The sequence below is a fragment of the Bombus impatiens genome, unplaced genomic scaffold (assembly GCF_000188095.3).
Source record: "Bombus impatiens unplaced genomic scaffold, BIMP_2.2 scf_0128, whole genome shotgun sequence".
NCBI lineage: Eukaryota > Metazoa > Arthropoda > Insecta > Hymenoptera > Apidae > Bombus > Bombus impatiens.
Window position 1 is genome coordinate 82205 of NT_176547.1, and position 23696 is coordinate 105900.

The 23696-nt window shown below is 31.8% G+C and overlaps 5 protein-coding genes and 1 long non-coding RNA gene across 10 annotated transcripts in view; 2 read left to right on the plus strand and 4 right to left on the minus strand.

Moving 5' to 3' along the window:
* Nucleotides 1–664: 664 nt before the first annotated feature.
* Nucleotides 665–3936, minus strand: LOC100748954 (vesicle-associated membrane protein/synaptobrevin-binding protein). Its single transcript, XM_003486588.4, has 6 exons — nt 3632–3936; nt 2578–2733; nt 2326–2432; nt 2024–2185; nt 1840–1941; nt 665–1739 (listed from the first exon to the last, which is right to left on the minus strand). Exons 1-6 carry the CDS (start codon nt 3687–3689, stop codon nt 1575–1577), a joined length of 750 nt encoding a protein of 249 aa, XP_003486636.1. The 5' UTR covers nt 3690–3936; the 3' UTR covers nt 665–1574.
* Nucleotides 3937–5016: 1080 nt separating this feature from the next.
* Nucleotides 5017–6612, minus strand: LOC100740854. The gene is made up of 2 exons (XM_003486605.4): nt 6351–6612; nt 5017–6273 (listed from the first exon to the last, which is right to left on the minus strand). Exons 1-2 carry the CDS (start codon nt 6579–6581, stop codon nt 5044–5046), a joined length of 1461 nt encoding a protein of 486 aa, XP_003486653.1. The 5' UTR covers nt 6582–6612; the 3' UTR covers nt 5017–5043.
* On the plus strand, nt 6519–8620 carry LOC100740975 (methylosome protein 50). Of its 3 annotated transcripts, none has more exons than XM_012381129.3 (6): nt 6519–6659; nt 6964–7130; nt 7251–7584; nt 7660–7832; nt 7927–8119; nt 8187–8620. In XM_012381129.3, the coding sequence occupies exons 2-6, from the start codon at nt 7019–7021 to the stop codon at nt 8383–8385; spliced, it is 1011 nt and encodes a 336-aa protein (XP_012236552.1). In that variant the 5' UTR covers nt 6519–6659; nt 6964–7018; the 3' UTR covers nt 8386–8620. The 3 variants fall into 3 exon arrangements, with proteins under 3 accessions (XP_012236552.1, XP_012236550.1, XP_012236551.1); XM_012381127.3 differs by lacking the exon at nt 6519–6659 and adding an exon at nt 6686–6856; XM_012381128.3 differs by lacking the exon at nt 6519–6659 and adding an exon at nt 6701–6843.
* A 1261-nt stretch (nt 8621–9881) lies between these two features.
* LOC100749076 (staphylococcal nuclease domain-containing protein 1) lies at nt 9882–14189 on the minus strand. The gene is made up of 9 exons (XM_003486589.4): nt 13882–14189; nt 13282–13403; nt 13046–13188; nt 12465–12959; nt 11899–12376; nt 11192–11822; nt 10655–11104; nt 10351–10554; nt 9882–10255 (listed from the first exon to the last, which is right to left on the minus strand). Exons 1-9 carry the CDS (start codon nt 13930–13932, stop codon nt 10151–10153), a joined length of 2679 nt encoding a protein of 892 aa, XP_003486637.1. The 5' UTR covers nt 13933–14189; the 3' UTR covers nt 9882–10150.
* A 576-nt stretch (nt 14190–14765) lies between these two features.
* On the minus strand, nt 14766–17976 carry LOC100749195 (heat shock protein 83). Its single transcript, XM_003486590.2, has 3 exons — nt 17627–17976; nt 17333–17451; nt 14766–17119 (listed from the first exon to the last, which is right to left on the minus strand). The coding sequence occupies exons 1-3, from the start codon at nt 17774–17776 to the stop codon at nt 15211–15213; spliced, it is 2178 nt and encodes a 725-aa protein (XP_003486638.1). The 5' UTR covers nt 17777–17976; the 3' UTR covers nt 14766–15210.
* Nucleotides 17960–23696, plus strand: part of LOC105680274 — a 153131-nt gene continuing 147394 nt past the window's right edge. For 2 of the 3 annotated variants that reach the window (XR_004461016.1, XR_004461017.1), the window contains exon 1: nt 20352–20506. This is a non-coding gene — a long non-coding RNA (uncharacterized LOC105680274). Of the gene's footprint in view, nt 18047–18205; nt 18372–20351; nt 20507–23696 lie in introns of those variants that run through there. The other variant, XR_002945975.2, reaches the window with a different exon arrangement.

Sequence of the window (23696 nt, forward strand, 5' to 3'; positions counted from 1 at the left end):
TGATAATTCATTTCTTTTTCTTTCTTTCTTTTCTTTTTTCTTTTTTTAATATCCGAAAAATCGAGAACTCGTAACTTCTCAATCAGAAACTCGAAGAATGATGAAAAAACTATATATATATACACATATAACTTCGAAATTATAAATAATGCCGTCTATAAATAATAAAAGTTTAAATATTTACGCTTGACAATGTAATTATAGTTTATCCCTATTTTACAATTAAAAAAACAAATGTTCACTATCGAAAAGAGTTGGAAAGACCTTATAGAGTCAGGAAATATTAGAACGATGGAACTTTAGTGAAACACAAATATGTTATATTGCTGTCTCTATTTCTAAGGCACAGATATACGAGTATTATATATATGTATACGTATGTATATTTGTATGTGAGTGCATAGATATACACACACCCGTAATAATTAATTCTGATGTGTTCGATATTACTTGTGATGTGACGATCTACAAACTGTTTGCCACTATATAAATGTGTGTGTACATATGTATATATACATTATACACACATCTATATAGCTAAATTTATATGATTCGTGATGACAACATTTTTAGGCGGTACCATATCAATGTATACCATGCACCACTTCAAATTACTCGAAAACACAATTACCAGCAGAAAGGTTTAAAATATAAAACTTTCATCATATATGACATCCGAGATATCTTTATTTCGAATTTTTATAAGATAAACATAAAGAAATAAAAATACACTGAAGCGTCCAAAACTTTAATGCATCAACTTCTTAAATGATATTCCATTGCTGATGGATAGAGCCAGCATATCCAAATTCTGAATCATGAACCACTACTGATCAGCCAGCCCCCCTCCCCCTCCTGACTATATACGTTAGACATTAATATATTATCTTAAAATACATTATGTACAATCTTACATTGTGTGATTGTTAAGTACTGTTAGAATGTCAAAAAAAGAGTATTCGAATTCATCCTGTCTTTTTCCATTTTACGTTAAGGATACACCACAATTCTTGAAACAATTGAATTCCTTTTTTTTCTAATTGAATGTATTCGTTTAAAAGAATTATATTTCATAAATTTTCGTGTCCCATATATAATTTAGTTAGTGGCAACATGGTTTCAAAGACACAGCCGCAAGCGAATTTGTAAAGCGAGAATCCTTTTATAAGAAATGTGAGAACAGAAGTAATATATAAACATGAAGATACATAGTATTTAGTTTTTATTTATAATTTTCTACTTAAACTAATGGTACTTTCTGATACGTAACAATAACAAAATTTATCCACAGGATCTCCCGCATCTATACCATCCGAGTATAGTGTTTATTTCTTAAAAAAGGATTTCGAATTTGGTCGCTTTACCAAAATAGAAGCACACTCCTGCAGCGAATAATTCTATTATTGTAAACCACTATCCGTTCATGTTTATAGTATTTATTATGAACAATCGTGTAATACGATGACTGTTTTCAACCTCTGCGATCAGTACGTGGTATATGGTAGCAGGGGGGCAGGCTAAGAAACACAGGGGAAGAGGGGACGTGCCAAGTTATGCGGTAAAGTAATGGCTGCTCAGATCATTTTTCCCAGCACATATCCCAGTATGACCATGACGACAGCAATAAGGATGCTGGTAACAGGAGGTGACGATTCGCTACTGTTCTGCGAGCTAAAATTTTTGGTGGCTAACGTAGCCTCGTTAACCAACAGGGCATTTCGTAATTGCAACAAATCCTCCTACAAATAAAAATTAGTATGTTTTTTAATTAGTATGTTCTTATTAAAATTATTGATCTGTTTACTTAATTTACGCCAAATATATTTTTCAATTGTTTACTTTCAATTGGAGGTTTTCCTGTCTAAGGGCACTCTCTTCTTCCCTAAGCTGATTGACTTCTTGTGCTGCTTTTATCAATTTTTCCTCTGTTTCTCCAGGGACCTGATAAAATAAACATATCGCTTACTTATATAATAAGCGATAGTAAAGGGGCATCGAAAATAAAAGCGATATTAATTATTACCTTTGGCGATGACTTAACGAAATCGCCAACTCCTTTATTTTTACCATTATCTGTAGTAACTTCTGATTTAACCGCTTCAAATGCCAAAGTTTTAATTACTGGATTTTCAAATACACATTTTAGCTTGGATTCCATCAATTGTTCTGGATCTATGCCTTTCCACTTTGAAACAAAATTAGATGTTATAATTTACACAAGGCAGGAATAAGACTAACGCAAAAAACAACCGATAAAAATGAATATTTTCTAATATTAAAAATAAATATTAATTGAAAACAGATTAATAGTTATATATTACATACCATGTCAGGATTTTCTTCATCATCATTATCTTGAGCTACTAAAGCTTGCACCATGAATTTGTGTTTATTTTTTTCTGCTGGATCAAAATCGAATGGTTGAAGGGTCACTGAAAAATATAATACGTAATGAATTACATTTTCTTTATAAATAAAAATAATTTGAACTTTAGTAAAGATCCGTATTAACAATTGTTGTGGTTATATAATAAGTCAATCGTAATATGTAAATTTGATTTGCAAGTTAATACTAACCAGCTATTTGTGAAATTTCCTTTGGTTTAAGATACCCACAATTTGGCCGTACACAATACCTCTTTGGGGCAGTTGTTTTTATTTTAAAATAAACTTTCTGATTCGATGGATTAGTTAATTTTATATACGATGTGACTGTTCTTTCTAGGAAAGGACCTAAAATGTAACATAAGAAATGTTTAACGTTATTTTTATTACTTCTTTTATTCAAAGATTATATAAACAAAAAGCAATCATAACTGCTTTTGCAAAATATATGCATCAGTCATATTATTATCTATATCGCGTTCTTTTATGCACTTCAAAATACTAAAATGATATAATTGTAATAATACATGTAATTATAAACAACATTTCCATATTTTATTTATATATTCATATTCCATTTGCAAAACTACACTATATAAATTACCAATCCTTTCATAAATATCATTCAACAAAAAATGTTTATTGTATTGTAAACAATGTTCTTTCGGTATTTTTTACAATGTGTACGTATTCTTAAATGTGCGTTGAACGCAAACAAATTTGCCTGCCAAATAGACGTCCATATATGCCGTTTACATAAATATGAAAAATCTATATTTTATTGAAAAAAAGTCTAGGAAAGCATAGAGACAAATTAAATGTAGTAGGAAAAATAAATGCATAGGATTATAACTCGTCGAATATGCTGACTGTATATCAGTTAGAGGAAAAGAGAAGTGAGAGGGGAGGCTGAGAATTGAATCGTGACTTCGTGACTGCACTTAGCTTTGACAGCGAATGACGTACGACGAATGGGGTTAGGTACAACTGAAAAGGCTGATGATTTTTGCTGGGTCGTCGTACGTAATCCTATTTGGTTATAAATGAAAATACAATAAAATTGGCTAGTGGAGTCAACCTTACGTCATCTTGACAACGTAGCGCACCGTGTGCAGCTCGTGTTAACTAACCAACAAAGCGCCTGCCAGTCATGGATCGAACAAAACTCGGCGAAGGAGTGAAAGTAAGGAGGAAATGTGCAAGTAAAATCCGAATATAAGTGAATGAGTCGTCGTTTAAAGCGTACCCTTGAATCGCAGTTCATTTCGCGGTTCGATAATTAAAATTTGCTCAGGCTTCCCCATCCTGTCTGGAAGCCGACCGAATCCTACGAACGATTACCCGCAACACCTTTGACCGCGTAAATAACGATACGATACCACGTCTTGACAGGTTAATCAACGCTCCTTATGATTTTATACAGCGGCACCGCCGTGTCTCACACTCTCGCTACTTTCCGGGATTCCGTTGGACTAATTCTGATTTTTGCTCCGAATCGAATACGCATGCGTCACGACGGAAATTATCAAGAGTATAGCCGTTACGTCACGGACAGACGTTACCGCGGTAATCATATTCGCTACTTCTGCACATCCCGAAACTCGGAATACCGAAAAGACGCGCTACATAAACAGAATTCCAGAGCATCGTCGGTAGGAACTATTTCCTAATTACCGGGATCAATCCGATTCTGTTTAATTGATGCCGATCTTTATTACATCAAACAAAATGATAAATCTCTATTATTATCAGTTATTGTATTTAAAGAATATTACTAGGTGATTTAATGTATAAGTAATTTATCCTCGTCTTTGAAACTAAGATAATCTTAAGATAACACTCATGTTTGCCTTTTTTATTTATGTAGAGATGAATCTTTTATTTCTAGTAAATAATAATTATTAGAATATGCAGATTTTTTATATTTACAAATTTGCATATTATTAATTTGAAGTATCGCTAGTACTTACTAATCGTATATACCTTTGTATAACTCACTAAGAATTAATCATATTCGTATACATTTCCAAACATTTTCAAAATACATGCACAAAATACAGCTACATGTATCTCAAACGATATAAAGCATATTCTAATTTCATAGTCATACTTAGTTTTAATTTTGACCACTGCTAGTGTCATAATCTTGTTCTATGCTGAATCGGTAATATTGGAAATGATACGAAAGCGATAATGATTTTATGCATCCTGAAACAAGTGATACCGCAAACACATTCGTATGACAGGTCGTATACCGAAAGCATAGAGTGACATAGACCAAAGCGTATGAGTGAAGTCAAAAATTCCATATGGCGTCAGCTTGAGGAAGCATTTCATATTCGCGCAAAAAAATTGTGATTTATTTTGAGTAATTAAAATTAACTATAAAATTTGTAGATACTTTTTTTTATTCAGTTTTTATTATTAAAATAATTATAATAAATCTAGGCAATAAAAGCTGTAAAATAAAATGTCATCTTTTAAGTTAAAAGTTTAAGTTAAAAAGATAAAAAATTATAAATTTAATAATAGTAACAAAATATAAACAAGAAACTTTATGTTGCAAGAGATTATTGTCATAACCAGATAAAATAACAGATGAATTAAAGGTGGAATTCTTAAATAATTAAATTTTTTCTATAACGAACATATAGACTTTTATTCAAAAAACTTATTATCTAGACCACATTTTGTTTCTACAAGAGATAAACATCGACGAACAGTTCTTGCACAGGGCAAAGGCAATATATTCAACTTTTGTAAATGTCCATATCCTTCAGGAGAACGAATGTACATCAAAGTGCATAGCATCATCCAATCTCCACTATATCGTTGACCTTTTACACTTTTCAACTTTGCAGATGCTATAATTTGTTCAATTAACGTCATCTGTATATCTGGAATTTGGTGATCTCTGCATTTTTTAAGTACAGTTTGCATATCTATATTACTTAAATCTACCTTCATTTCATTAATACGAGCTTGAAGTGTTCTAATTGTTTTTTTTGCACGGAAAAGCGCACTTCTTTGTGCGTCAAACTTCTTCTTCCAGATATGTAAAGCATCTATGTTTGCAAAATCATTAATTTCCTCACCCATATTTCTTTTGGACATACGGCGTCTTTTTTGTCTAACAGTTCTCCTCACTTTTTCACACATTTCACATTTTTCAAATAAAGTCAATATATGACACTTTTTATGCCTTAATTTATCATGACAATCAGTATATCCAATTGTATTTTTTACTAGGTTTACACCATCAATATCAGCTATCCCAGAACAAAATAACATATTAGAAAAATGATTTAGTATTATCCTCAATTCTTCAAAATTGTGAAATTTATTTGGAAGATTAAGTTTTTCTGAAGATATAGTTTTTTCCAATGCTATATATACAATATCCATATTATCTTTTATTATAATACTTCTTTTTACTAGACAAGCATTATAATTATCATTGGTTAAATTGATTTCAACTTCTAAAAAAGCTACGCTATTTTTATTAGAAGGAATATGTACAGTCCAATCTTTTGGTAGTTGAAAGAAATTAATATTTTCACATAACTGCGTGAACATATTTTCTTCTTCTTCTTCTTGATCTGCGCACTGAATATTTTCTTCTTCTTGATCTGCGCACTGAATATTTCTTTCTTCAGATGAATCGATCATTACTTCTTTTATATCCATTGCAACTATATTGTGTGTGTAACCATGGTCATGAATTGTACTATCAAAAATCTGATTTATAGTATCATTCAGAACATTCTCAGATATGTTTTCATTAACAGGATTATCAAGTTCTTCAATACTTTCCTTTTCATCCATATTACCATTCGGAGAAAGAGATGGAATTGCATTTTCAGAAAGTCGAAAAGTTCGAAGTGGTACCTAGAACAAAAACAATTAAAAAATATTTTGAATATGACTTTACTTTAAGAATGAGAATAAATTTAATTTGTACATACCTTAGCAATTAAATTCCCAGACGCATCCCTGTGTTCTGTACATCGTATCACATTCTCTGGAGGAAAATGTTTTTCACATACACGATGCTTCGAAGACTCCAAATTTTTTATACCAAGTGCAGTTTCCCAATTTTGTCTACGTACGATATCTTTCGGTACCGAAAAAAGCGGCAACTTTAAACCACCCGGGCGGTTAGTTTTGCAACCAGAAATTACACAATAAAATACCATTTCTTCGTATTTTGCAATAAAAAATCACTTTCTAACGGGCGAGGTGTAAACACGATACAATCTGAGCATTGACAAAATGTAAGTAGTATGTACATGTACGTATCACGCATGCGCGAAATACATCCTCAAGCTATCCTCAAGCTACGTAAATATTTTTGACTTTATATTCGTCACATTTCCCTCATTGCGTGCCCACACCTTTTCACATGTATTACGACCGCAGTTGATCGCATACAAGGACCTATAATATAAAAGTATACAGGTTAATAAATATTCTACGTCTTTTACGCGCTATTTAATTTGTATATGTGATCTGCAATGATTTATAGTATAGTTTTCACAGTCGGATACAAATAACTATTTGCTATAATTTATGTTACAGTATATCAATTAAATTCGGCATTGTTAGCATTATTAATTTTGAAAATTAATTTATTATGGACTCTTTAACACCGCCCAATTTAAATACCGATGTTTATAGAAACATGACAATAACAGATAGACCACTTGTTTCTAATAAACACTTGCAGTTTATCAATATATATAATGGTAATATAATTTAAATTTTTTATGTGGAAGTCTTTACAAAGATTGTATATTTATTTGTAAATAGATTTATGTTTGTTATACAAATATTATTTAATACATGAACATTTTTTTATTTTGCAGAAAAAAGTGCTATTCTTGGAGCAAGTAACCTGACAGATCGCTATTGGAATGGTGCTGTCTGGTATTACAATGATATTAAAGAGTTTGATAGGGATAAAGCCTTCCTCCATGCAAAAACAGACAGTGGTGTTTGCGATGGTGTTTTCTTACAACACGATAAATTTGTAATTGGCCAAGATAGTGGAACTTTGCAAGTTTTTGATCTATCTACAAAGTCTGATGATTCAAAAGAATTGCAATGTGCAGGACATGCTACTTTACATGATGATTCTCTATTAACTTTGTCTGCATTTGCTGATAAGGGTCATGTAGTTTCAGGAGGAATGGATTATTGGTAAAACTAATCTAAGTTTTTTATATTAAAAAGGATTTTAAATGTTTATAATAAAGAATTATAACTATTTTTCAGTATAAAAATATGGGACATATCGGAGTTAATAGCGACATATTCATTTAGCTTTGCTCATACAGATTTAATCACTTGTGTTGATGTTAGACCTGGAAGTAACACAGAATTTGTGTCAACATCGTATGATTGTGAAGCATTAATGTGGGATATAAGACTAACAAGACCAGCCCAAAGCATGTATTCATATACATATAATAACACAGATACTTATATATAACATTTAGTGTTGTCAGAAATGTTATTTAAATCTAATCTTTTATTTGTTAGGTATTCTGAAAAAAAATGTTGGTTTAAGGGCAATATGTTGGAACCCCAATAAACCAAATATTGTAGCCATTGGTACTGATGGTGGACAGGTTGTAATAGTTGATATCAGAAGGGGAGGTCTAAAACTATTATCAAAATCAATTCCATCTTCTAGACCAGTACATAGACTCGTATTTAATCCAGATTCAGAAAGGTAATATAAGCTGACAAATTACAGATTTTATCAGTATAATAAATTACATAATATTATTACATAACAGCGTGGAAGAGTTAGCAGTATGCTGTGATGATGCTTTTGTAGAAGTGCTTGATGCAAACAATCAACTTTCATTAATATACGAAGATAATCGTCACACTGACTTCGTACGTGGTCTTACATGGTTTGATCGCCATTTATATTCTTGCTCTTGGGATAGTGTAGTGTTAAAACATACAACAAAGTTAAAAAAAAATGTATAACTTATTAATATGACTATGATTTAAATTGTTTCACCTCATATACTACTTTTGCGTTTCTATACATAAAAATAGATTTTTAGACTGGTGTATTTAGTTTATCTCACTTTCATTCCATATAGTTAATCCTCTATATTGTTCATATTTATATTCCTACAAATTATTTGTAGTTATATAACTGCTCTTTATAGTATTTGTATACCTCTTTATAATAAAACAGCAGAACATTTAAAAGTAATACAGTTTATATAAAGTATTAAATACAAAATTTTATTTAAACATAGAAATTATTTGTGTAACCGCATTAAATTAAAATAAAAAATGCATTTAAAGAATAAAGATACTGAAATCAGAAAATTATTATTAATGTAAAAAATAATAGCAATATAAATAAAAAAGTTTCATAGTTTATTTGCAGTACACATATGTGTAACATGAGTCACTATAAAATAATTACAAATCAGTCAAATCTTTAAATTATATAACTGATATTACATTCATATTTAAAAGGTTCTTAATTTTTCACTTTTAAATTTTATACTGTAAATATACGTATATAGTATATATTGCTCTCTTCCTTGCCTGACCATGTATTTCAATGATATATTTATATTAATTATTGCAATGTTCAAACATTAAATCAAGCTTGTTCGCACCAATAAATTTATAAATGTTCGGTTATAAAATATGGGCACAACTCTGTATTTGAAATTATTAAGGATACGATGATTACATAATCTTTTAACCTGAATATTCATACAAAATTTATTGAAAAGTTTTTTCAATGTTTCTTTCATTTTTCAGAAACTTATCCTCAAAGTAATTTAACTTTTTATTTACGAAATATTATTTCAAATCGTATATTCATATGTAAATTGCATCAATATTCATGAAAAGAAATAATTCTTTTAATTTTGTATCCAAAATAATTCATTCTATTAATGAAAAAAATAATGAGAATAGTTTGTTATTATATCAGGCAAATAGAAGAATGAACGAATTATTTAACAAATATTTTGTTTTTAATGTTTTTAATGTAAAAAAACAAATCTATGAAAAATTAAGGAAAGTAATTCTGATTTCAATTTCAAGAAAAGTAAAAATATAATTATGAAACAAAGTAGATATAAGATAATGGTCTATCTTCTCATATTACCAGGTGAAAATTTTTGTATATACACGTAATATATTACGTATAATAGTGAAATTATTTGACCAATGATCTATTTTTAATCAAAATATAATATACTTTCTTAATATAAATTCTTACATACTTAAATGAGTATGTTTGACAAAATATACAATTATGGATTTTATATTCATTCATACCATTTTCATATGACTTTAAATGTAATGTAAATTTGTAGAAAGGAAAAGAAATGATTTTTCACAATTATAATGCACATGATTAAAAATAAATTGCACATAAATTGTGAAAATTTTAAAACAGTTAACCATGAAATTCTTGACAGAACTTTACATTGAAATACAAACAATGATTGATGACAATATATTATGCAATATATTATGTCACTGTTTCGTTTAAAAATTACAAGAATTAATGAAATTGTTATGTACAATTCATATTTTTATGCAATGGAGTATAACTGCATCATAATCAATGCAACATATAACTCTCATATGGACATTTATTATTTTTCGTTAATCTATGTAATGGTTTCTTACATAATTATTATGCAGTTCGTAACATGTCTTTTTCCCTGTATTGATCACTTTTTAACCAGTCCTTCCTTGAGCATTTAGTTTTTTACAATCCAAATTCTTTCTCGTCGTCTGCTCGTATGTCACCGTATCTCCAAATATTACGTCGATTATGCTTTGCATCTTCTTCTGCTTTCTTATATTCTTCAATCTACAGCGAATTAATACATAAAAATTATTTCATGCATCTACTGTAAAGTACTGATATACATATGTAAATATAAAAGTACGTAAATATTAATTTACCAATTTAGTAAGTCTTCTATCGCGTTGGTTCTGAACGAGTAATAACCCATCAGAAATAAGTCCTTTCGCAATATCATCATTAGTAGAAGAATTAACTAAAGTTACAGCAGTAATATTATTTAGCTTAAATTCTGTATTCAATAATAAAATTTTATCCATGACATCTTCCTTAAATATTTCAACTGCCGCTTTTTTGTCATCATTCTATGAATAGTTATAAATAGAAAATTACAACAAATCCATTTTTAATTTTGAAAATAAAACATTTATTAATTAAATCGTATTTCTTTATAAAAATACTTACGTCGTTTGGAAGTGCAACACATGCGAGAACATGTTCGTGAGCATAGGGTTTATCATTAGCAAATCTTGACGGTAAATCCGCAACTCTTGTGACATTAATTACTTCTCTGTTACCATAATCGACATAAAATACACTGACATTTGTACCAAAAACCTTCTCTATTTTAACGCGATACCACTCATCATCGCCAGTAAATTTGGCAACTGCTAATTCACCTCTAATGGGCTTATAAGCACCCGGAAGTGGTGGATTGGATGCTAATTCTTGACGCAATTGCAAAAGTAAATTTTCCAACATACTACGTTGATCAACACTTTGCGAATAAAAATGAAGATCTTCGGTAACTTCAGAAAGTACTACTTCTTGATAGTCAATTTTTCTTTCAACAATTTCTTTATCGCTTTCGTTCTTTTCATTTTCAACTTGCACTTCTACATAGTTCTTCCACATCTGTAATACACAAAAGATTATTTTTTCAGATTATTACAATTATTACAGTTATTAATTAACGTTTAAGTAACATTTGAATCTACATACATTTAATTTCTTTGCTTTGGCACGTTCTTCTGCAGCTTTAAGCGTTCTTGTTAACTCTCCGAAATCGGGGAAAGTAACTACTTCTGCGAGACCTTCTTCAACAAGAGTAACAGACATATTGATATCATTTACAGTTAACCATCCAATAAATCCACTTCCTTTAGTTTCTGTACTTTCAATTTTTATTTCTACATCCCTTTGGAAGCAATGTTCTCTAGTAAAGGCTAATGATTTCTCACCATATTCATCTGCTTTAACAATACCACCACCTGGCAATGATCTTTGACATCGTGGAGTTCTTATACCAGCCAAAACAAACGTAATGAGTTGATCTTCTTTTGGCAAAAATAATTTTAGACGCGAACCACTCGTAACAAATTCAACTACAGCTTTAATGCCCTGCGCTCGTTTAAGCGATGTTAAAAATGCCTTTGCCTTTGGTGGATCATTAGAAAGGTCTACTAATCTATGTACAGGAATATCCTTCTTTGCGTGTAAACCATGTTGAGATTTTTCTGCCTTGCTTTCTGCAACTTGTAACAAGTTGTAGTGAGAAGAACGTTGATCGTCATTTTGCCTGTACTTGATAACTCTTGCCAGACCTCGTGCAACTAAAGCCTCAGCAATATTCCTAAACCAATATTTATGTTATATAAAACATTTTAATGAAGATAAATGAAAAACAGTTAAGTTTTGTTATAACATACGTTTTACCGCAAGTAACAGTGCAACATAATTTTTCTGGGAAATTGTCTCTAGCAGGTTGAGTATAGTCAACCACGATTTTTACGTTTTTCCTAATAAATTTCTCACGTAAAAATTCACGTGCTTCTAACATCCATGGAATATCATAAAGAGGTTTGAAATCTTTTTTAGTTGCATTATTTGGCTCCTCATTAGATTTTTTTTCTCTGGACGGTGGTCGAATACTGCTCAAAAACACTTTTTTGTTTTCTCCATTTTGTGTCCTAATTATAAGTGCATCTGCATTGACAATTTCGACAATAGTACCGGTAAATTCTATTTGTGGACCTGATGGTTTGTAATCTTTCCATAAACGTAAACGTGCTTCTTTTGCAGCTTTTTCTGCAAGATAAAGTTTCTCTGCACCAGCTCTGCTATTGTTAATTGACCAATCCTGACATTTAGCGAAACCTTCACTCAATAAAATTTCGGCAATATTACCTGTTGGATATAAAAAAGTTTATGATTGCTTATTCAAATATGTAATCATAAAAGACATGATTTGCATAATTTGTTCTGAACTACCAACCCTTTGGATGAAGAATGCTGCCAATGAAATTGTTATTATTAACAGATTCAAGTACTATTTCAACATCTCTATGTAGAAGGCGGGATTCTACAAAATATCTTGCTTCATCTGCGTATGGATCACCTACTGAATTTTCGCGTCTTCCATTTGGCCACCCAGGGCAACGGACACCCGATATCATTAATACTATGTTGTAAAAATCAGGTAATAAAAGTGCTTTCACTGTAGATCCGTCAAACACAAATTCAATAATAGCTTTTACTGGCTTCTTTCCAAATTTTTCAACCAATTTGCGAGGATCATCAGCAGTCCATTTTACATCGCGTATATGTTCAGAACTTGGTGACTCCGACCATTTTCCTTTCTTTGCTGCTTTAGCTGTATTTTCTAGTTCAATTAATCGGGTTTGTTCAGGACTGGGATTTCTGGTATCTTTTTTTACAGTTACCAAACCCTCAGATACTAATGTTTCAATTACATTCTCTCCATTTCTATCTATTATTTTTAGAAAGTTAAATAAACCATTCTTTAATCAATTTTATATAATACATAAATAATAAAAGAATTTGTGTAAAATGTACCTTTTCCTAACCACACAGTACCATATGTTCTGTTTGTATTAATTGATTTTTCTGTAACAAAAGATACATCTTGACCAATGAGTTTCTTACGTAAAAATTCTCTAGCTTCCCAAGCATATGGTTCATCTTTACTTTCATCCATACTGAAAGCAAAAAAGACTTTTTAATATATATATTAGCAAATAACTTAACAAACTAATCAAAGTAGACAAAATAAAATGAAAGATTAAATATACCTATCATTTCCTTTCCACCGTTCTAATTTTGGAGCAGTAATATTACAAAGAGTAATAGTAACTTCTGGAGGAGGGCCACCCATAGGCTGGCCACGAATAACAATGGTATCCCCCGAAATAACCTTCAAATATAAAATTTCACATTGAAAATATATAATTAGACCTATTTTTAATTTTCAGTGTACCAGTATGTATAATGGTAATATATTATAATATAATATTATATTTTTCATAGAAGTCTAAGAGATTAAAAGTAGGCTCTACTGTAGATTGTTCGGTTTACAGTAGTATAAAACAAAATACATAATAAACAAGTAAAAGGTATTTCTTTAACAAGTATATAATGTTTTAACGGCATGTCAGACGTTCAAACAACAATTAATAATCTGCTATTAAAAGGAAATAGCAAATAAAATGAAATTCCTTCCATGCAACGACCATATGTTGTCGGTACTGATTATTTGCACCAACAATATCGTACACGACCACATACATGTCAAAATATGAGGTTATACATGACAGTAATCACATAAATCGTATTTACATTTGAGTAAGAAATTCTTTAGCGAACAGAATGCCGTAGGATTTTTAATACTTTACCTGTTTTACTACTCCGTTTCTTGATTTCACTTGCCCCTGGGGTGCGCTCATCGTGTCGTTCGTTTACCACGTTATGCACCACGAAAAAATTTATAATTTCTCAGTCTACGCCAAGCCGGAAAAGCTATTCGGTAAACAAAAGGCTATCTACGCGTTGGTTTTTGCTTTTCTTGTGAATATTCGTTAGAAATTCAAGAAAAATTTGACATGTTGAATCGGAGTCGAGAAACTCACGCTTTCCACGTATTGTGATGGAGTCGGCACGAGCGCAATCTACACAGAAACATCGTCCAAGACGTTTGATTTGGTGGTGATGTGGCAACACGCAACACTTCGACAATCTCCAGTGTCGCGCTCTATCGGTCAACCTACACCGATAATTCAATCGGTAGAAAAAAGTATCAATATTATAAGATTTATAATTAACCTGTGAACAAGTACATATATAATTATTTATTATTTATACGATTTTATTGTTCAAGATGAATTTGAATACAATTTTTTCTCTTTAATATTGTTTAGATTAATCTATTGTATTTATTATAACCTATTGCATTAAAAAAGTTATGTATATTTATAGGCGGTCGATGAATCCATTCACCATGTGCGGTGAATGCACTTATAATCGATAAGCATGGTCGACGCATTGTGACGTCATATTTCAAAATATGTATATTTATCCTTATAAATTTTAACACGAAAAAAGATTTTCATCGCATTATTCTCAATTTTACTGGTAAATTAAAAGTTGATTTCTATTAGGAAGTAAAGGAATTTAATAAATATATATAACCATTTATTTAAAGTTGAGGAATTTTGCAATTTGTGCTCAAAATTTTTTAATTAAAATAAAATTATGGGAATTTAGAAAATACACTGGTTACTTTAATGTGTAAGGTTGTTTTATTACACACAAAATTGTTTATAACGGTTTTAATCTTTTATCAGACTACATGACGATTTCAATATGGAATGATGAAAGTGCGAAATGAAATCGTAATGATGTACAGTGCAAAAAAAATAAAATGATAATGCTGACGCATGAAAATGACATCATAAAAAAGAATTTGAGGACAGAATCAAGTGCCAGGCTTGATTTGAAGAGCGCTATTGGCGGAATGCAGGGAACATCTACTTTGCCATATTTCCCAAATAAATAGAGATATTAATTAGCACTATGCGATACTTAATTAGGCATGACACTTCATTCTGTTACATATAGAAAGACAAAAAAAAAATTTCAACACTTAAGTAAAATTAATTTGTAACAGTCTTTCTACATCCTAGAAGTCTTTGGATTTAGTTAAGTAATTTTAAACAGTAAAAGTCTTAATCTACTTCTTCCATTCTAGATGCTTCTTCTGTGTCATCTTCCAATGGAGGAACTTCTGTGTCCATCTTCTCATCCTCTACGTTTGGTGTATCATCATCATCAAAACCAAGACCAAGTTTGATCATCCTGTATATTCTGGATGCATGTACTTGCGGGTCTTCGAGAGCAAAACCGGAAGAGAGAAGTGCTGTCTCGAACAGAAGCATGACCAAATCTTTTACAGATTTGTCATGCTTGTCTGCCTCAGCCTTCTGCCTCAAATTTTCCATGATTGGATGATCTGGATTGATTTCTAAATGCTTCTTGGCAGCCATATATCCCATAGTGGATGCATCTCGGAGGGCTTGAGCTTTCATAATTCTTTCCATATTGGCAGTCCATCCATACTGTGACGTAACGATACAGCATGGAGAATCGACTAACCTGTTGGATACTACAACTTTTTCTACTTTCTTGTCTAAGATGTCTTTCATAACTTTGCAGAGATTCTCGAATTTAGCTTTATCTTCTTCGCGCTTCTTCTTTTCTTCCTCATCCTCTGGAAGTTCCAAGCCTTCTTTCGTTACAGATACCAATTGTTTGCCATCAAACTCTTTCAGTTGTTGGACAACATATTCATCAATGGGTTCTGTCATGTACACTACTTCAAAACCACGCTTCTTAACTCTTTCTACAAACGAACTATTGGCTACTTGCTCCCTGCTTTCACCAGTGATATAATAGATGTGTTTCTGATTTTCCTTCATTCTTCCAACATAGTCCTTCAACGAGCACATTTCATCTCCAGATGCAGATGTGTGATATCTAAGCAATTCTGATAGTTTCTTCCTATTCTGACTATCTTCGTGGATACCCAATTTTATATTCTTACTAAATTGTTCATAGCATTTTTTGTAGCTCTCCTTATCTTCAGACAGTTCTTCGAAAAGTTCTAGACATTTTTTGACAAGATTCTTCCTGATGACTTTGAGGATTTTGTTTTGTTGTAACATCTCACGGGAAATATTCAATGGAAGATCTTCACTGTCCACAACACCTTTGATGAAGTTAAGGTATTCTGGGATAAGATCTTCGCAGTTGTCCATAATAAAAACTCTACGTACATACAATTTGATGTTATTCTTTCTCTTCTTATTTTCGAAAAGGTCAAACGGTGCACGTCGTGGAATGAAGAGCAACGCCCGGAATTCCAATTGACCTTCTACCGAGAAGTGTTTGACAGCCAAATGATCTTCCCAATCATTGGTTAAACTTTTATAAAATTCGCCGTACTCTTCTTGTGAGATGTCATCTGGATTTCTTGTCCAGATTGGTTTTGTCTTGTTCAGTTCCTCATCTTCGGTGTACTTTTCCTTAATGGTCTTCTTTTTCTTCTTCTTTTCATCTTTAGGTTTATCCTCATCTTCATCTTCTCCAACTTCTTCAATTTTAGGCTTGCTGGTATCTTCAGCTTCTCCTTCTTTCTTCTCTTCTTCCTCTTCTTCTTCATCTTCGCTTAGTTCTTTGTCTCTTTCTTTCTCAACAACAAGTTTAATCGGGTAGCCAATAAATTGAGAATGTTTCTTAACAATTTCTTTGATTTTGGATTCCTCCAAGTATTCAGTTTGATCTTCTTTGATGTGCAAGATAATTTTGGTACCTCTTCCAATTGGCTCTCCACTATCAGGGCGGACTGTGAAGGAACCACCCGCGGAGGACTCCCAAACATATTGTTCATCATCATTATGTTTTGAGATGACAATAACTTTATCCGCTACAAGGTAAGCAGAGTAGAAACCCACACCAAACTGACCAATCATAGAAATATCTGCACCAGCTTGAAGAGCTTCCATAAATGCCTTTGTACCAGACCTAGCAATGGTACCCAAGTTGTTGACTAAATCAGCTTTAGTCATACCAATACCACTGTAAGAAAGAAAACGTCTTTATTCATTTTCTGTGTTTAACATAAATTAGATTTATGCAGGTTTATATCTTTTGTACTGATTTTACATCAAGTAGTTAAAATAATTCATATCTTTTTAATAAATTAAGAAAATACATGATTGATAGAATAAATGAAATGAATTCAAATTTCAATATGTGAAAAAAATTTATACGATGAAAACTAATACTTACGAATCAAGGATAGTCAAGGTACGTTCATTTTTATTGGGAACGATTTTGATAAATAGCTCTTTGCATGTGTCCAATTTGGATGGATCTGTGAGAGATTCATAACGGATTTTGTCCAATGCCTGCATAGAAAAAATAACAAATTATTTAGAAATTTTTACAAAACGATATAAAATTTGTAGTTTTAACATTTTAAACTCTAAAATTTGGTTAAAATTATTTAATCCAAAGGATTCTAGTTATTTAACGCGAAGAACTTCAGTGATGTAATACGATATTAAAATAAATTTTACTCACATCAGATGCGTTCGAAATCAATTCTCGAATGAAAATTTCTTTGTTTGAGTAGAAGGTGTTAATAATTAAGCTCATCAATTGTGCAATTTCAGCCTGAAAGGCGAAGGTTTCAACCTCGCCGGCACCGACCATGGTGACGTCTTCTGGCATCTTTTCTCACTGTATTTGGTTACGTATAATCAAATATCGACACACAGAAATTAATCAGGAATAACTTGTTTCACACTAACGTTGTGATTATATCGTACGAATATAATCGCAAAGGAAATATCGCTTTATATCACTCTCGGAGATCCGCTACGCACGCCGTCACTTTTCGGAGTATTCAATACTAGCGCGCAGCGGCCGCTTTTATCGAGCTTTGAAAATTCTAGAAGGCACCTGCCGGAAGCTCGCCCGTTTTCTAGAACATTCTATCATGTAAGCTGTTATAATCAATATTTACGGACAATTTTTCGCAGAATATTTTTGAGGAAACGATTTTAAAATCCATAATATTAATTTTAAATGTATTTAGCATATAATATTAAGAATGGTTCTGGTGAAGATTATAACAAGAGTAATCCCTTTTGAACGCAGTTACGTAGTAGTGGAAATGACGACATGGATACACATGTCTAGAAACATCGCGATACCTCGGTGCTGGAAATTGAGGGAGGCTCATGCGACAAATATCAAAATTTTGCACAATAACGCCTGTATACATATATACATTAAACACGAGTCTAACGCTGCTTGATGTTGTGTACGTAACATTTTTTCATGTTTATGATATTTTTTTATTATGTCTGATATCATTTTTTTTTTAAAACTCTGAATTGTATTTTTCATAAAGTACTCGTTGAAACACATAGATATTTATCTCGTGTAAAAATAGTCTTAACAATTATCATAAAAAGCTAAAATTACGACACTGATATTCAATACTGCAATCATAGTAATTATTTTACATAACTGTGTTGTATGGTTTCTTTACCATTTTGTATTGTATATACAATATTATTTTTATAAAAGTCTGGTCATTTTACATAAGCAAGGTTCGTCCAAACTTTTAATATGAATTGTAGTTTTGTCTTATTTTGTTATTGTTTTGGCACAATTGTTAGTTATTAATTAGTTGATATTTCTTTCTCTTAAACTGCTAATTGTTTTCAAAATATTGCAATATATTATAAACAAATTATTCTAGAATGTCTAAAATTATTTATCAATAATTTTATTCGAAAACAAAGTGAATGACTTTATTATATGCTTTAAAACGAACATAAATGAATATTTTTATTATCCTAAGTAGAGTATTACGATATATCTTGTTGAAACAATGGTCTGTTTTTATAAGTTAAGAAGGTGAACATAAGGTTGTTAGGCACAGCACGATCAATGATTTCTGTTCGCAGAACCGTATCAGAAACGGTATTCGCGTGACAGCAATGTATCTCGCTTTTATTCTTGCACTAGTTTTGTAAAGACAATTATAATAGAACTTATTCTGTGCGATTAGTAAAGTCTCATGTTTAAAATATTCCGTAGATCAAGGAAAATATCACATTACAATGAAAGGTAAACATAGTACGAATACTAGAAAATTTTTATTAGATTTTACTAGAAATGACAATAGAGCGAAAAATACTAAACCGCAGCAACGTAACGTATATCTTAGTGTCCTGAATATTATATTTCCATTGTCGACACCATATAAATAATAAAATTGTATATGTGTCGAGATAATGAATACAAAGTACAAGAACGTTCAAATGAATGTCCTTAACCTTAATTTTATTTTATGAAAGCAACATAAAATGAACAAAAGCGAGGCTGTAGTATCTGTGTCTTTCATCTGTAAGATGATAGTAAACGATTATGTAGGTGAAAAAGTTAACATAACTGCAGTTCACGTACTTTTGTTTAGAGAATGTTGCAGAAAAAGTTGAAAAAGGTTAGGTTTAGCTTACTAAAGGTAAGCTTTAACTCCGTATTTTCGAACTTAAAACAGTATTCACGTAGTTTCAATGCTGTAAGACACGCATTAACAGAATGGTTACTTAAACATTCTTCAAACAATCGATTTGAAATTCACATTCGATTCGAGTTCCAGTTTGTTCAAGATATGTAGGTGTATAGCATACATATGTATTAAATATGAATATATACGTATATTTCTGTAGTTTGTGTACCATCTTTATGTTACAAAGACTTATATATACATACTTTACGTACAACATTTATTCAATTTAACAATTTAACTTTATGTGATAGCATTTACACATTCCTAAAATATAGTTTGCGGAAGTATTGATTAGGAGGGACACAGCTTCTGGAAAAATCTAAAGCATTAAAAATGTTTATCTATTTGAAATTCTTGAAAAGAAGTTCAATAAATAAAAAACATATGTATTTAGAGATAAAATATGCTTTATTGACGAAAGAAAATGAAATAAAATTTTAATAACAGGCGTTTCCGATGTGACGATTTTATCGGCCTCAAATCAGTTTGCCATCTATCGGTAGGAATAAATACTTATTTCCTATGTAACGTAGATACCTTCGTTAGGTACAAGATTTTACGATCACGTGACTACGAAGGATAAGCTTTACGATGTCAGTTGCAAATGACGTATAACGGGTTCAAATCATGCGTTTAATTTTTCTATCTTTTTCCTTAAATAATTAAGTTCTTTTACACAAAGATGTGCTCTAACCGATCAGCGAGCGAATAGAATTGATAGTTAAAAGTTTTCTTATAGATATTGCGAGTGATCGTTGAGGATGTAAGAAAGGCGATCATCGTCGAATTCTGATCGAAACGTGCGTGAAAGGACATTGTTTGGTCGGTAGTGTGTTCGATGCACGAAGAAGAGGACGAGATTTATTATTTACAAGGTACACATTTTCATCCATAACATAATTTTACTCACGCAATAAAAACTTTTACATAATAACGTCGTATCACGTAGTAATAGTTTCATTTAGGTATATCGGTCATGCAACGATACGATTTTTTTTCTTCCGTTATACTCGTTTACGTAACAATGTATGTTATGTTCGCCGTCATTTAAAGATGGTTATGCTCCAAGTGATTTCGAGTGCATCTCTTTTCTTTTTCTGTTGGTATATATATTTTTGTTTGTTTCTTTTTTCGCTACAAGCTTGTAATTGTTCACAGGCCGTACATGTTCACTGTAAATTGTACGGCTTACAGCGATCGATCTGAATATATAGAAATCGTGATCCTTCGTGAACGCACAGCGGCGAACAGGCACGCGCACGACACCACACTTTTTCCCGATATTCCCCTATATTTATACAAACGCAATTAAAAACTTTCTATGAATAATTTTCTGTATATTTTTAAAATGAAAACTATTTTTTCATCTGTAGTGGATTTAAATTATGGAATTTCATGAAATTAATTGCGTCATAAATACAATCCTCAATTAAATCCTTCTGATTTATCGAGTACTTACTACACTGAATAAAAAATGTATACCGTGCTTAATCGTTGGAAATAGTATGGGTTATGTTTCAGTGCGGAATCTAGAAACGTTTTATTTCTTTTCGTTATATATATATATATTTTTTATATATATATTTTTTATATATTTTATATATATATATATAAAAAGCACCAATGTTGCAAAGTGATTCTACGGTCTACTTTCGATATTTATAATCTTTTAACAATTTCTACTACTCGATTAAGTCGAAGTTCCACCGTTACTATATCAATATTCTTTCGCTAGGAAGCATGAACTTATAAATATTAATAAAGGGAGGGAAGGATCGTATCTCTCTTTTCGTTTTCCTTTGTAACAGTAGCTATTACTCGAAAATATCGTTAAAATATTACAACCTTTCGATATATTCTACGGATTTCACGGAACAAGTCGCGAAGTTTCGAGATCGATATGGATCACTGGTAAGATTGGGTTCGAAAGACCCATAGTTTGAAAAGTAAAGAAATGGCGCGTGTATGCGCGCGCATGACTGCAGCCGCGCGCGCGTGAATCTTACTTATACGTACGTAAAATTATTTTTCATTATACTGATGCATATCTAGACTTTTGTTCCGTTACGAACGTTATTTAGAATATTATTTCAATGAGCAAGTAACTAGGAGAGCCTCTGTTTTATTTACTCCTTTTTTATCTTTTCTTTTGACCATCTCATTTTTTCTATCTTTCCTATATATATATAATATATTTCTTAAATTCTTTTTTAGTTAAACGACACACGAACGCGAGGGCACGCTTACGTCCCCTAATATGTCCTTTTCTCGGCAGTTAGCACGAGCGATTCTCCGATTCTAACGCATTTAATACGCGATTGCGTATTATAACTTATTAATACACACGCTCATATATGTACATTCTCTCTTTTTCCCCTATCGCATCTGCATTTTCTCCCTCACATTTTCTCTCACATTCGTATTCTCTCATTTATGAATCTCTCTCACTCTTTCCTCTCTCTCTCTCTCTCTCTCTCTTTCTCTTTTTCCCTTCTCTCTTTGAGTTTTTTAATATCATCTGATTTATTTACAATGTAATCGTTTCGCCTCGAATCGCGCTCGTTGGATGTCAGTTTCACGATCGTGAACTACGAATGATGAGAAGAAACGCGTAGCTATCGATGAGAACGCGAAAATATTGCTGCAGTGGACGAAGGTGAAGCACGGTGTACGACGAAACGCTGCGAACGGAAATTAATCTTCCACTGGCAGAATGAAATATCCGCTATTTAATTGAAAAATAACTTTAATTTGATATTTATCGAACAAAATCGATATTTCCAATAACTGATAATTTCAGTTTGTAGGACGTTACAGTTTACGACATATCGGAGTAAAAATTTATTTATTTAAATTTGTAGCCCTTTAACGTCGCAAGTGGAGAGAGGCTCGGAAAAGTGGTCAAACGTCGTACTATAAATTTCATTCCATATATATCTTATCTTATATTTAACATTTTTATTTTTGTATCCGATACAAAATATAGAAACTCGGGAAATTTCTACGGATAATTATCCTCCTTTAGATTATTAACTTTGAATTTTTCGCAATTTCATTACATTACCCAAGGTGTCGGTATACCATTGTTATGATGTAATAGTGGATCGTTTCAATTCTACCAGTCAAAAATTCATTCGACTACGAATGTTAACTGTTTTGCAAGAAGAGCGTCTTGAATTCTTGCAAAACGATGGAACGAAGATTGGCTATCTTTCCATTGAATATCGTCTCTCGGTAATTTATATTGAAAACCAAATAAAATTTCATTCGTAATTGATAGACATTGCTAAATGGGAGAGGGAATAGGTTTCGAGGTATTGGCCTGTTACAAAGAAAGCTAGAGAAAGCTTCGGTTGTTCCAGTTGTCAAGATGCTCGTTGAAAATATCGCGAGTGAGATGGTTCGAGAGACATTGTAATTCGATTTACACGATTCGCGTAACACGACGGGCGCGGTTTAGCGCTTGCTCATGTTGTTGCGCAACAAAGACGATCAAGCGTAATATTACCAGAATAGCGTTAAAAACAAGAAACAAAAATAGAAGAAGAGCAATAGTGGAAGGCGAGTAACGAAAAGATGTTAGGTTTGGAAAGTATCAAAGACTGAACGTTGCTTTCGTTGAGTTTCGCCTTTCGTGTATTCTTTGGTCTTTTGGTAGGTTATATAAATCGCTCTCGTTTCTCTCGTATAACGAACAATTTTCTATTTGGCATTCGGTGAGCGTTAAAGATAGCCTAGAATTTGCCTTCACGTCGATAGAATTTTCGTTTGTACCGCGTAATCTATATAGTCGTGATTACGAGGATAAATTTTTGTCTATGCACGCGCGTTCTCCAATAGCCATTCGTTGACAGGGTGGGATTGGTTATTCTTCAGCGGACAGTCGCCTTTCTGTGGGACGATCATGGTAATTGAGCTGATATTTATATACGTTGTCGTCGACCATGCATTTTATTCGGATATTACAAAAAACGATTTCTTTAATGGCGCACGGCTAATCATATATTAAGGGCGTACCGTAATCTGCCCGTTCTTTCTTTTTTTTTTTTTTTTTTTATATTCTCT